The 12469-nt window shown below is 40.4% G+C and overlaps 1 protein-coding gene across 1 annotated transcript; it reads right to left on the reverse strand.

Moving 5' to 3' along the window:
• Positions 1-382: 382 nt before the first annotated feature.
• Positions 383-10495, reverse strand: flii (FLII actin remodeling protein). Its single transcript, XM_077009161.1, has 30 exons — positions 10337-10495; positions 9256-9366; positions 9011-9082; positions 8821-8901; positions 8531-8616; positions 8230-8391; positions 7965-8068; positions 7690-7865; positions 7258-7415; positions 7065-7149; positions 6815-6962; positions 6479-6612; positions 6146-6358; positions 5809-5988; positions 5604-5686; positions 5443-5517; positions 5265-5348; positions 5004-5175; positions 4804-4908; positions 4491-4682; positions 4194-4382; positions 3783-3922; positions 3380-3575; positions 2946-3100; positions 2780-2840; positions 2324-2452; positions 2123-2229; positions 1915-2020; positions 1764-1829; positions 383-1639 (listed from the first exon to the last, which is right to left on the reverse strand). Exons 1-30 carry the CDS (start codon positions 10397-10399, stop codon positions 1505-1507), a joined length of 3768 nt encoding a protein of 1255 aa, XP_076865276.1. The 5' UTR covers positions 10400-10495; the 3' UTR covers positions 383-1504.
• Between the last annotated feature and the right edge of the window lie 1974 nt (positions 10496-12469).

Below are 12469 nucleotides of genomic sequence, written 5' to 3' on the forward strand. Positions count from 1 at the left end.
TCACATTCATTATTCATACATACTATACCACAGCTTCATCCTGAACACGTTTTGTTTATTCTCCAAAACGTTTGGTCTGACATGTGCCACGAATAACAGAAATAAAATTTAAATTCAGTGATCAATCAAAAAATGCAATCTAAATATTTTACTATTCACTAGTATATTAACTAGTTTTACTAAGTCATGTATTAATTAAATCTCATTAAGTGGCTACTTACTTTGCTTATATTTATGTGAGCATCCCATTGTAACCAGATTTTCCTAAAACTCATAATTTTACACTACTTTTCCAATATTACAACAATGTAGGTGATATGCTCCTACATTTTGTATTTAAAAAATTTTACTTCTTGATAAATGCAGAGTAAAGCTCAACAGATTTGTGATGGAACTTTTATTTCAATACAAAATACATAAATAGAGCATCTACAAGTAAGGCCAGAGGCAGAAAATATTTGTACACAAATACATTTTTATGCCCATGAGATGCAGTGATACTGAAAAACCGCTAGACAAAATAGGGCAGCAAACTGCCAAATGTAAATAAATTCATTTGCCTCTCCCAGTCCCTTTATGACAATTTTAGGAGATATGAAACATGATTAAAGTCAACCAGCTGTCCTTGGTTAAATGTATTTCCCTGTCCAAGTGGAACAAATTTAACATTTAAAGAATTCCAGTGAGCCATAAAAAACCATGACTGTTTCACTGTTATGTTCCACTGCTTACTGCCACCATACACCCATATTAGATACGTCCCTCTAAATGTGTTTTGCAACACTATGGTGGGTAGTTTACGGCATCAGACAGGAGCAAACAAAAATACTGGTCATGATACAATTTTTTCTCTAAAAACATCCCAAATTAACCATTAAGTCTGTTGTTTTAGCAACGTTGAACATGATCCCAATAGTGAAGCATAAAGCAGCAGACAAGACTTGGACAGCACTTATATGCAAACAGCCAACACCCAGTGTGCTGGCTATGGCACTGGCTACTTCTGGAGAACGTAGGTGAGAGTCCATGCGTCTGCTTGTGCTCTACGTGCCAGACATTCAAGGCGGTAAAAGGCTCTGCTCTGATTATCGACTGGCGGAATATAATGTGAAGTGCATATTCAAACCATATTAAAGATCAAAGCCAAAATGAATGTGCAAGAGTGAACATGTATTAAGTCCCGTTGATATCTGTAATCTAACGAAGACATTGATGTTAACTTAATGTAGCATCTAATTGCGCTGACTAGGATTTAAACTACCAGATTTATAGTATACATCCCACCAGGTGATTTCAAATAAGCACGCTTTCTGCTTCTTTTAATATTACACATAAATATTTAAACAATTGTTTAAAAACAGGTAAACATCTGTAAATATGAACCTTGCAAAGATGTTGCTATAACTGCAGTGCACATAAAGTAGGAGGCGGCTTCTCAAGGGTGATGAAGAGCATCCGAGTAGTAGTATTGGAGATGCTCCACTGAATGCTGTAGGTGGAAGGGCTATGCAGGTGCAGTCTTGAAGGTGCTCCAGGAGTGGAAACAGCGGGTAAAGCAGTGAGGTTCGTTGCCTTTGCGCACTAGACGCAGTTTCCTTGGGTGCTCTGCATCCTTGGACCTCATGTGCTGAATGTAGACCTGACAGATGAAGGATGAGAGGCAAAACAGAAATGACCAAGAAAGCCACACAAAGTATGCGCACCTGCCGTGCATGCGTCAATGGACATGGCTAACGGGCAAAGGCGGTGTTGCTCAATCTCACCTGACATGCTTTCAGACTCAGTTTGATCTCCACCTGGCTTGTCTGGGTGCCAACCCACATGTACACCTGTAAAACAAACACAAGTCATGAAGTCCCACCGCACTTTGCCCTTTATTCTAAACGTTTGCTCAAATACAGTATGCATCTTTACTTCTTTGCCATTGTCCAGTAACATGATGTCATCATCAGCCAAGTCATCTTGACAGAAGTCAGAGCATTTTTCAGACACAGAAAAATAGCCCTTCTCATTGGAGCACCTGATTGAATTGGCACAGAAAAATAAAAATGTTTTCACCATGGACAAAAACAACATCCACTAAACCAAAGATCACCATAGCAAAATAATTTCAGATCCCAACCTGAAAAGCCTGGCATATTTCATATACTCTGCATCTTCATCATATGGTTTCTGTGAGCCAATGCCAACCCAGAAGAAGTTTTCTGGTTCCTCTCCCTCATTTATCACCTAGAGGTGTGGGTAGACAAAAATATCAAATTCCTGTTGTCCAATCCATATCAAACAGTGTTGTCTGTAAGCAGTCACAGAGCTGAACATGTACCTGCTTGCTGTAGGTGTCATCAAACATGGAGTTCATGATGTCCTCAGCCAGCTTAGCCTCATCTGGGTCTGCAGCTCTGCCAACCCAGGTGTACACAATACCCTGGTTGTCTGTGCTCTCAAATGGAACCTGGGGAAAGGACCAAAGAACACACACATATTTTACCGTCTAATAAAACTGACTGGTGAAATCATAAATAGTTGTCAATACCAAATGAGCAGAAATTGTTTATTGGTTAGTGGACACAGTCAGGGTTTCTGAAGCAGCACCACGTTTTGTAAAATACAAAGAGACAAGGCTATAGAAAGCCATTGGCTCTGACCAACATCACCACCACAGTTTCTGTTTCCTGTATAACTCCTAACCCCATCCTCATCACCCTTTCAAAATGGACCAGATGATTCATTTGTTAAAATTCTGAATTCAGAAATTGCCAAGAAGTACACAAATCATTACCTTCAGTATGAAACAGAATTCAGAATTCAGGTTACTGGAATCAGTGGGTATCTGGATAGTTCTAGTGAAAGAGGAAAAAAAAGTTATTTTGTACATAAATGTAGTCTTTATATGGCATGGTAATAAGCAAGACCAGATTGACATGTGTATTGTGTAATCTAGTAACCTGGTGCAGAGCGCGCTGCCATTAGTTCTTATGTGGTACAGGCTGGGCTGCACATTGTCCACTTTGAGTTTCCTCTTCCCTTTGTGGATAATGAACTTCCTTTTAAAGTGCGACAAGAACTTGAGGTTCTCCTGCTGCTGGGTCATCCTGACAACCTGGAGCAGGTGCAACGTGAATAAAACATTACTTACTCAGGGGAACCTGTCTACAGCAAAATTAGAAAAGGTTTTACATCGGTACCATTATGTGGAACGGTGTCAAGTTTCATTTCACTCAACTAAACCCCTTAAGAACATACCAGGTGTAGAAATGTCTTCTAGGCAAGTACATTTGGAGACATGTAAAAGAGCATTTATGACCCCCACGCCACCCCTGAATCTTTGCTTCTCAGATGGATGTAAACAAACATTACTGATGCCATTAATAAAAAGTACCTCTAGTTTGCCAGGGAAGAGACTCTCAAACTTCTTCTGCAAGCTGAACGTGAAGGTAAGCCAGCCCATGTTGGAGGCTTCACGGCCCTGCCAGAAGTAGACTACGCACTGGAAGTCCTCCTCAGGCTGCTTCTCCTCATCCTGACCTTCCTCACCCTTATCTTTATCATCCTCATACTCCACAGGCACCCAGTATCTGCACAGTGCGACGACAAAATAAGACTGGGGGAATTTAAACCTTCCACTTTTTCAAAACAAAATTTGCTGAGAATAATCACAAGATGAAGGGTTTTCACCTCCAACCCAGAATACCCGAATGAATGTGAATACAGCCAAGACTTGAGTGTGTTGGAGGAAAATAAAGAAACAAAAAGCCAAGACTAGCTTTCCAGGGATCACTGACCTGCACAGGAACACATAGCAGTCTTGTGTGTGGAAATGTCCAAACTCCTCCTCAGGCAGCCGGGCAAACTTCTTCCCCTCCAACACAAATCCCTCCATACCATCCAGGTCTTCATTCCACTCCTCCATCATCTGCTCAGCCTGTAAAGGTTACAGCACATATGGCTCTTCACTTTAAGCTCCACCATCTGCAATCTCCTTCGGTGCTACTTCCTCAGACGCAACACAATCTAAACATTAAGTGAGCAAACACCCGGACGACCTCAAACTTCCTGCGTTAGAATTGTATACATATAGAAAGCTACTGCAGCCAAAAAGGATTAGAAATGCCTCCCTAACAAACATGTTCAATGAAGGTAATAAGCATCTTAAAAAGCACAATTTATTAAAAAAATTATAATAAATGAATCACCTCGGTTAGGGGCATGGGTGGCTGCCTGGGCAGGAACAGGGCAGTCAGGTCAGCCTTCATCTGGCCCTTCTGCTCAGAATCCTTCTTCACCTTTCCAGACAGGCCATCAGTCTGCTGAACACTCTCCGCATTCCTGGTGTAGTCCACCTTCAGGACATCATCCCAGTTCTTGAACTTTGATTTGAAGACCTAACATAAGAGACACCACAAGAAGCAATTTGCGAAACGAAAAGAACCCACTGTAATTAGCCGTGATGAAATGTCTTTGCAGGGTTTTTAGAGTTCCTGAGATCTAACCTGGGCTTCCGTGCCCTCCAGGTTGCGGAGGACAACAGCATGTTTTGGTCGGTGAAGCATGCTGCACATCTCCTGACCCAATTTCAGGGCAGCGGCTCTTACAAGGCGAGGTGACTTACGTCCGATCCAAATGAAGACTTCAGACCAGCAGTCCAATATATATACTCCTTTAGTGTCTAGAAGACTTTGGAGCTGCAGCCAGAAGACATTTCTCCATGATTAGCAAATTCAAAAGAAAGCAACAGGGAGATCAAATAATTTGATAGTAGGAAATTACAATCAAATGATACTGGGAAATTACAGTTTCACATACCAGTCTGAGTTCTGGAAGCACATCAAGTTTGACTTTGTTTTTGTGCTCAACTGATATCTTGTAGTTGATCTGGGGCAGTTCGAGATATCCCAAGCCTAGGCCAATCTAGAGCCAACACACAACAAACACTTTTGTTCTCATTTCACTGCCTTAGAAAGTGTCTTGAGGTGGGAAGTGCACACATCACGTCATGCACTGACCTTGTAGAGTTTGGGTCGAACAGGGCTGAAGTCATCTGGAACATGTTTTTTTATTTCCTCAGGCTGTCCACCAATAACATCCCAGAACTCTGCAGGCTCCTGATTCTGTATTAGTGAAATGATCTCTGCTTTTCCCTTCCTCTCATTCTTGTTTATCTTTTCTGCAAATAACCTACAGGTAACATTACAGAATTAGAGGTTAAACTTTATCAAGGGGGGAAAAAGAAATAGCAGTATTCATCTACCTATCTCATAAAATACCTGGCTTTTGTAGTACCACTTAAGGTGGCATTGGCTCCTCTCCACACGTAAATTTCAAGACCGGTATCCAGCAAGAAAACAAATCTGAAAAGAGGCAGAAAAAATTTAATTTTGAGATTAACACAGATTAACACTCTGTGTTAAGAGTTTGGTAGATTAGGGGTGAACTTGAACTTACCGTGGATCGAGAGATACAGCCTTCAGAGGTACAGATTCTAACTTTATGTTCTTCTTTCCATAGACACGATAAAGTCTGGAAAAAAAAATCCATATGTGCAATTCAAATTTGCTAAGAAGCAGCTAAAAGTGTTGTTGTTTTGCTTTGTTTCAAGCAAATACCTAGTTGGGTATTGTGTATCCTCCACTGTGTAGAATCCACTTGCCGTTCCTCCTTCTATGTAGGAAATTTCATTGTCAAATACCTGCAGTAACACATAGCAGACAAACACATTAGAGCTCAGCTGGTGTGGTGTTTTAGTGTTTTCTGAACTAAGAGAGGAATTCTTTAGAGATTATTATGGTTGTCAGTTACTGCTCTACTGACCGCAGTAAACTCTTCACTTTCATCTCCCATTTCCTCTCTGATAGTCCGACACTCAGCACCCAGGTAGTTGCGAAGATTAACAGCGTGGATAGCAGAGCCTGCTTTCTTATCCAGAGTGGCTTCCTGTCCAATCCAGTAGAAGATCTGCCAATTCAAGGCTCGGTTGTCATCTAGAAATGTCTGCAAATGAGGACAAAGATACGAGATGGGTAAATGTTATGCAACACCACCAAACGTATGCAACAGCACCTGTGTCCTGAGACTCAGACACCGAAAAGTCCCAAAACACACGAATAAAACCAATAAATAATAATAATAAAACCAAAGCAGATCACACCTTGAGGACGATGTAACAGTCCGCCTCGTAGAACTTCCCGTGGAAAGCTTCGTCCACTTGGACGGGCAAAAAGTTTTCTATCTGCCACACGAAGACTCCAGGAATCTGGCCCACATCTTCCATAAAGAACTCAGAGTAATCGAGAGGAGGCTTCTCAAGGTTCTTATCCCAGCGCTTGGACTTGAGATCAGAATATTTCATATCACCATTCTCCTGATAAAGAAAGGTATAAACAAGAGTCACAAATGTGTTTTACAATATAGTGTCAATACATTTTGAGGTCATATGATATATGATTTGATATTGTGAGACCAATTTGTCCTCTTTTCTCACCTCCATGGATTTATTCTTCTCCTGGGCCACATCAGACATTCCTTTCAGCACCTGTTTAGCCTGATCGTCCTGTGTGGAATCTTTACGGCGCCTTAACCTCATCTTCCTGGCCATCGGATCTCTTGGGCTATTTCCTGTGTGGAGAGTGTTTATGCACTGAACCACAAGCCAAAAGTTACACAATCATCCCATTAACTCTTCCAGGACTGGATTCTTGCCATTTCACATGTTTATGTGACTGAAAAGAGTGTCACTCATAGGGCACTACTTCGTCAACATCAAGCCTGAAAGTGGACGCGGTATAGCCATTACAATAACAATAATGACCGTGTTTACCTCCGCCAGCTGCAGCAACTGTGGCTGGTGATGCGCCTGCCAAGCGCAGCTGGTTCTGTAAAGAGAAGTCTATGTTGTACCACTCAGCTGCCCTGTCCACTGGTTTGGGAGGCATGACCAGGTTTGGATTCTCTCGAACATCCAAAACCTACAGTTAGAATCAACAATTCATTTTTGTAGTAACGACCAAATTAAATTGAACGAGGGATCAATTCTTAAATTTGAAAACAACAAACAGTGTCAAACTTACTTCTAAATCAGTGAGGAAATGGATTGCCTCTGGCAAAGTCACTAGCCGGTTCTTATTCAAGACTAATTTCTTTAATTTTCCACACCTGAAAAAAATCCATAAATCAACATATTTATCAGCATATAGATAACTATCAACTATTGCTTGCATTTATGCACATCTCTTAATCAATCTCAAGTCCCCTACAGAGTACCTGCAGAGGCCCTCTGGAATCAGCTCCAGATTATTATTAGCTGCCATAAACTCCTCCAGACTGGACAACTTCCCAACACCAGATGGCACTCCATCAAAGTCAAGCTTGTTCGAGTTCAAATAGAGCTTCTTCAGTTTGGACAGTTTACAAATGGCAGACTGAAAAATATCAGGATGACCATTATTCATATTAGCTTTTACACCACACGCAGATACAATATTGGTACAACCATTCAGGCATTGGTCATCTTAAGAGTCTATGGTTCCTCAGGTCACTGCTCCAGCATAATGAAATAGACACCTTCCCCAAAGAGTGATACCATTCACAATATCAGAGGCTTGTGACACAAAATCATGATGGGATATGCATGAACATCAATCAAATATAATGACTATCTCTTGGTTGACATTAATGGTGCAGGAGGGTACTTACAGGTAGGGATGTGAGCATGTTCCTGGAGACGTTCAGCGTCTCTAGCTGGGTCCACTGGTCTATGCAAAGCGACATTTCTGTGATCTGGTTGCTACTTAGATTAAGTCGCTTCAGATTGGCTAAGGAATACAGGCACTCTGGTACCCGAGTCAGATCATTGCAGGACAGATCCACATCTGTACAAATAGAGTGCTCATTAAACAACATACATGGTCTTATATTCGAATGCTCAAATCCACTCTGACACACACAGCAAATTGATTTAGTTCAAATACCTGCTAAACAAGTGAGGCCCTCGAGACTTGTCGGCATGTTGCTCTGGGTGCGCTGCGTGTTCCGTAAATGGAGGGTCTGAAGGGCTACCATGGCAGGCAATTGCCTGTTTGGACATGGAAGACAACCAGCACAGCGTTCACCCGGGGCTCATCAGTGAGCAGGAAAACAGTGAGGTCACTGGACTCAACCACATCACATACCACATTGTTTGTAAGAGGAGTCATAGACTGCTCTGGAACAGCAACCACTGCAAGTGAGTCCTACCTTAACTGTGCATGCATGAGAGGATTATTGTTGAGAATGAGGGTCTGAAGGTGCACAAGACGCCTCATCTGAGGGGGCAGGCTATCCAACTTATTGTCACTCAGGTCAAGGTAGAGTAGATCAGTTAGGTTTATAAACAGTTGATTTGGTATGTTATCAATGCTGAAAAGGTATAAAGAGCAAGACAAAATAAAAATTAGGCAATATCATAACACATGATGTTATACCCTGACCATTCTTATCGACGATGCTAATAACCTTCCAAAAACTCTACCACAGCTACACCTGTCCATGGCTGTACCTGTTATGGCTTAAGTTAAGGACCAACATGTTTCTGGAATTTTCCAAGTCCCTTGGAATTTCAGTTAGTTGGTTGAAGCTCAGGTCCTGGAACAAAAAGGGAAATAGAGTCTGGATCAACAAAAAATGTCTGTGATTGAAATCAATGAGATGGAACAAATAGCAAAACCCATGCTATGATAAATGACAAAACCAAGACAAGAAAGACTTGCTTATAGAAAGCAGTAAATTAATTGACTGCCTAACTTGCTTTTTACAGTGAATTGTGAGCTAAACTGTACAATAATTTACCAGTACTGAGAGGTCATCCAGCTGAAAAATATCATCTGGAACTCCTGAATTCTTAAGGTGGTTTGCCCGTGCCACAACTGCCTAAACATATAAATAATAACATATTTAAGAAGCAAATATACATTGCCACAAATGCTTTAATTCTAGATTTATAGAATGGAAAATAGCTCATTGTGATTATGATCATTACCCTTAGGTTTGGAAGGCTTGAAAGCTCTCCATGTAGCGTTGTGAGACTGTTGTGGCTCACTGACAAATGTTCCTGACAGCAAATATTGAAGATAAAAGATTTACAAGACATTCATAGTAGGGAAAATGTTGATAAGAAACTTTTATTTCATTCATTTCCATACACAGAGGATACTGTGGCAACCGATATACTGAATAAATAAAACAAACCGTTAATTAGGTAATGAATAAATAAAATATATTCACCAGTTTCTGAAGTGAGGACAGTTCTTCTGGAAGATAGCAAAGCCCAGTTCTGTTGAGTTTTAGCCATCGAAGACTGGTCATGGATTTGACATGCTCAGGAAAATAGCCCCCCTAAGGGAGTATGACAACAAATTACTCAGCATTATTCATCAGTTCAAAATATCTGGAGATTACCGTTAAACCTGCTGGTACTGTACATCATAGCATACCTCTCAAAACAACCACGTAATCAGACAGTTAGCTTTATAACCAATGTCTTGCATTTATGCCATTGAATTGAGAGATGGACAAAGAAACACGAGAGACTGCCCCATTCCTAGCAGCTGTTATGCATGCTAGCGAGCTGTAACAGTCCTTTTCCTGAGACCCAGACACATGAGACTAAATAACTAACAACAAAAAACCTTCATGTCCCAAAACATTAACCCTAACTCTCACAAACAGGGCTTGTAAGACGACTGATCACATCATCACTAAATATAGCTTATGCCAATAAACCTAAACTACTGAATTGACCAACAAGAGCGGTTTATTTGAGTGTATTTTGTTAGATACCTACATTTTACAGGCCATTTACACATTAACGACAGTTACGTTTTTTTAACTAATACAAACAGTCAATGAATATGTTTCTGGGGCATGTAACAGCTTGCTCAATCAGCCAGTTAGCCAAGTTAGCTCACTCTGCTTCCTTTAACCTAGCTAGCAAGCTGTCTAACGTTAGCTAGCTAGCTACGCTATTTCATAACAAAACTAATTTGAACAGGTTATATTTTAGCGGTCTAAGCAATATATGTTCAATTGCCACTGAACGAAAAAACACCGGCGATTAAATGGTCTCGCTTTAATGCCGTTTACTTGGTTAAGACGTTGTTTTATCCCATTAGCTACAGCTGCTAGGGAAAGCTAGCTAGCTGGCTAACGCCCCAGTGACTGTTGCCCATTACTACTGGCTAAACAGTTAGCAAAAGGTATCTGGTTCACCCTGTTCTGATAGTTAACAGAGACAGTTGGTGGGTTAGACACTCTTTAAAGTGATCTTTTTGAAAAAAGAAACTACAAACAAACAGTTACAACTCACTTTAAAATCGTTTCCACTCAAGTCTACCCCCCTGATAAAGGGGAGAACTCCGGTGGCAGCCATGTCTAATTCAGGATGCTCTATTCCTGTGCGAGGGCGGACCTTGTACTGCCCCTTTGGCTCTCTTCAGCAGGGCGGACACGGCCGTGGAGTCGCCTGTCAAGATCCGAAAAATGCCCTCCTCCCCCCACAGGAAAAAACAGCTCAGCGTTAGTGTTTATTAAACTAGTAAAAACCAGCATGGCCTACGAATAAACTGTCGGTGTCTTAAAATGTACAGATAAGTGTTTTAAATTATGTAAACATTTTTATTTAAATGTTTTCAAAGTATTACGTTTTCATGATAAGACACACGACCATGTAGAACCAGTAAATAAATGAGAATAAACTTGCAACAATTTTCAGCAGCAACAAGGCCGTTAGTTACTTAGTAGCTACTTAGTAAATTGACTAGTAATAGGTACTGTAAAAGGTTTTAGTTCAGGGTAATTTTTCTATTCTTTACTATTTTTCTTTCGATTCTCTCCGAACCTTTTTTATGTATTTTACGCACTTTGGCACTGAGCGCCCAAACCTTTAGCCTACCTGGATTACTGATGAATCACTGCACAGGGTGTGATAAGTAGGTGTGACCTGCAATAGTCGCTTGGGGTGCCCAAGGATGCTGCTAAGCATTGGTTGTTAAATGAAATGTCTATGTTTTCGTTATATATAGCCTTTTGTCAAATAAAATCATCCTAATTTCTGTTAATAAATGTTTTTAAATGATGTGTGCGCATTAACAATAGGCATCTTCCTTACTACACATTAATAAATCACACCCTGCAGTTGCACAATCCAAATGGGCGGAGAACAGTTCAGCCGTTGTCGTTTCGGTCGTGTCGTGTCGTCGCGGTGCATCTCGGCAAGTAGGCCTATAAACATTTTTTGTTGTTGTTTGCTTTTTAAACCCCGTTACTTGAACCTTTACTTATATATTTTTTGCTGTTGTGTGGCAAATTGTTTTTTATATTTTCAGGCAGGCATATTTTATTTAAAATTAGTGGTGGGCCGTTAACGGCGTTAACGGCGGTCGTTAATTTGATACTCTTATCGGGCGATATAAAAATTATCGCCGTTAATCTATTCTTAAAGTTGGGTTGAGAACTGGGTCAAAATGGGTAAGCAAACTATGATGACTTTCAACTTGATAGTTTAGCTCGGCTGTATTCCTAACCAAATTGCACAGTAGGGGCGAGAACGAGTTTTTAAACCATATGAGCCACTTTAATATAGATTAATCTAGATTAATTTCAAGATTTCAGTGAGATTAATCTAGATTAAAAAAATTAATCTATGCCCACCCCTATTTAAAATATTTTTTTGCACAGTGCCTGTCTGACAAAGTTCGATATGCGCACTGACGGTGACTTTTTTTTGTTAATGTTGTCTAACGTTTCATTAAAAAATAAATAAGTAAATAAATAAATAAATGCTGAATAAGTCCAACCTACTATGTTTATTCATTTATCTGAGTGTTTATGGTTTTTCCTTTGAAGTGGTAGAGAGTTCTGAATGAGAACGGGATCCCGTTTAAGGCGCTCTAGAAAAAAAACCTGATTCGACTATTAGTCGACTAAAGGGAAAATCTGACGAATCAGATTCGACTATGAAAATCTTAGTTGAAGACACCTCTAGCGATAGTGTCTTCTTGACAGGAGTAAACATGCCAGTGAAAGTGAAATTTCTTAACAACTCAACACTGTACATGCGTCTCCGTGTACGTTTTGACCGGTCGATTTTCATTTCAAAAGTGATCTGATTTTTGTTTCAAAATAGGAACATAGAAACCCATGTGTTCCGATTTCTGATATGACATACGATTGAAAAACGAAACAAAACAATCGGGCTTTTATTCTCTCGTTCTCATAATGCCTTTATTAGACAGAATGATTCCCAATTGTGTCCTTTGACCCAGGGTCTGCTCCCAGAGGACTGGGATGTTGAGGGTCTTGTGTAGTATCTTAGCTGTTGACACTCCTGATACTGAGATGACTGCACTCTTCTGGACACAGATTCTCAGAAAATCTTCAGAAAGTTTCTCTGTTCTCAGCACAGATGTTCCTTTAGTCTATACCATGCCAGCCACAGTTA

The sequence above is a fragment of the Brachyhypopomus gauderio genome, chromosome 6 (assembly GCF_052324685.1).
Source record: "Brachyhypopomus gauderio isolate BG-103 chromosome 6, BGAUD_0.2, whole genome shotgun sequence".
NCBI classification, from domain to species: Eukaryota; Metazoa; Chordata; class Actinopteri; order Gymnotiformes; family Hypopomidae; genus Brachyhypopomus; species Brachyhypopomus gauderio.

Excerpts from the sequence above, each read along its gene's own strand:
- flii (XM_077009161.1), bottom strand. The coding sequence starts at position 10,399 with ATGGCTGCCACCGGAGTTCTCCCCTTTATCAGGGGGGTAGACTTGAGT. Across the intron at positions 5,989-6,145 it reads ACTGTTACATCGTCCTCAAG|ACATTTCTAGATGACAACCG; the intron begins GTGTGATCTGCT and ends CCTCATTTGCAG. Across the intron at positions 4,383-4,490 it reads TGGAGGGCACGGAAGCCCAG|GTCTTCAAATCAAAGTTCAA; the intron begins GTTAGATCTCAG and ends CTCTTATGTTAG.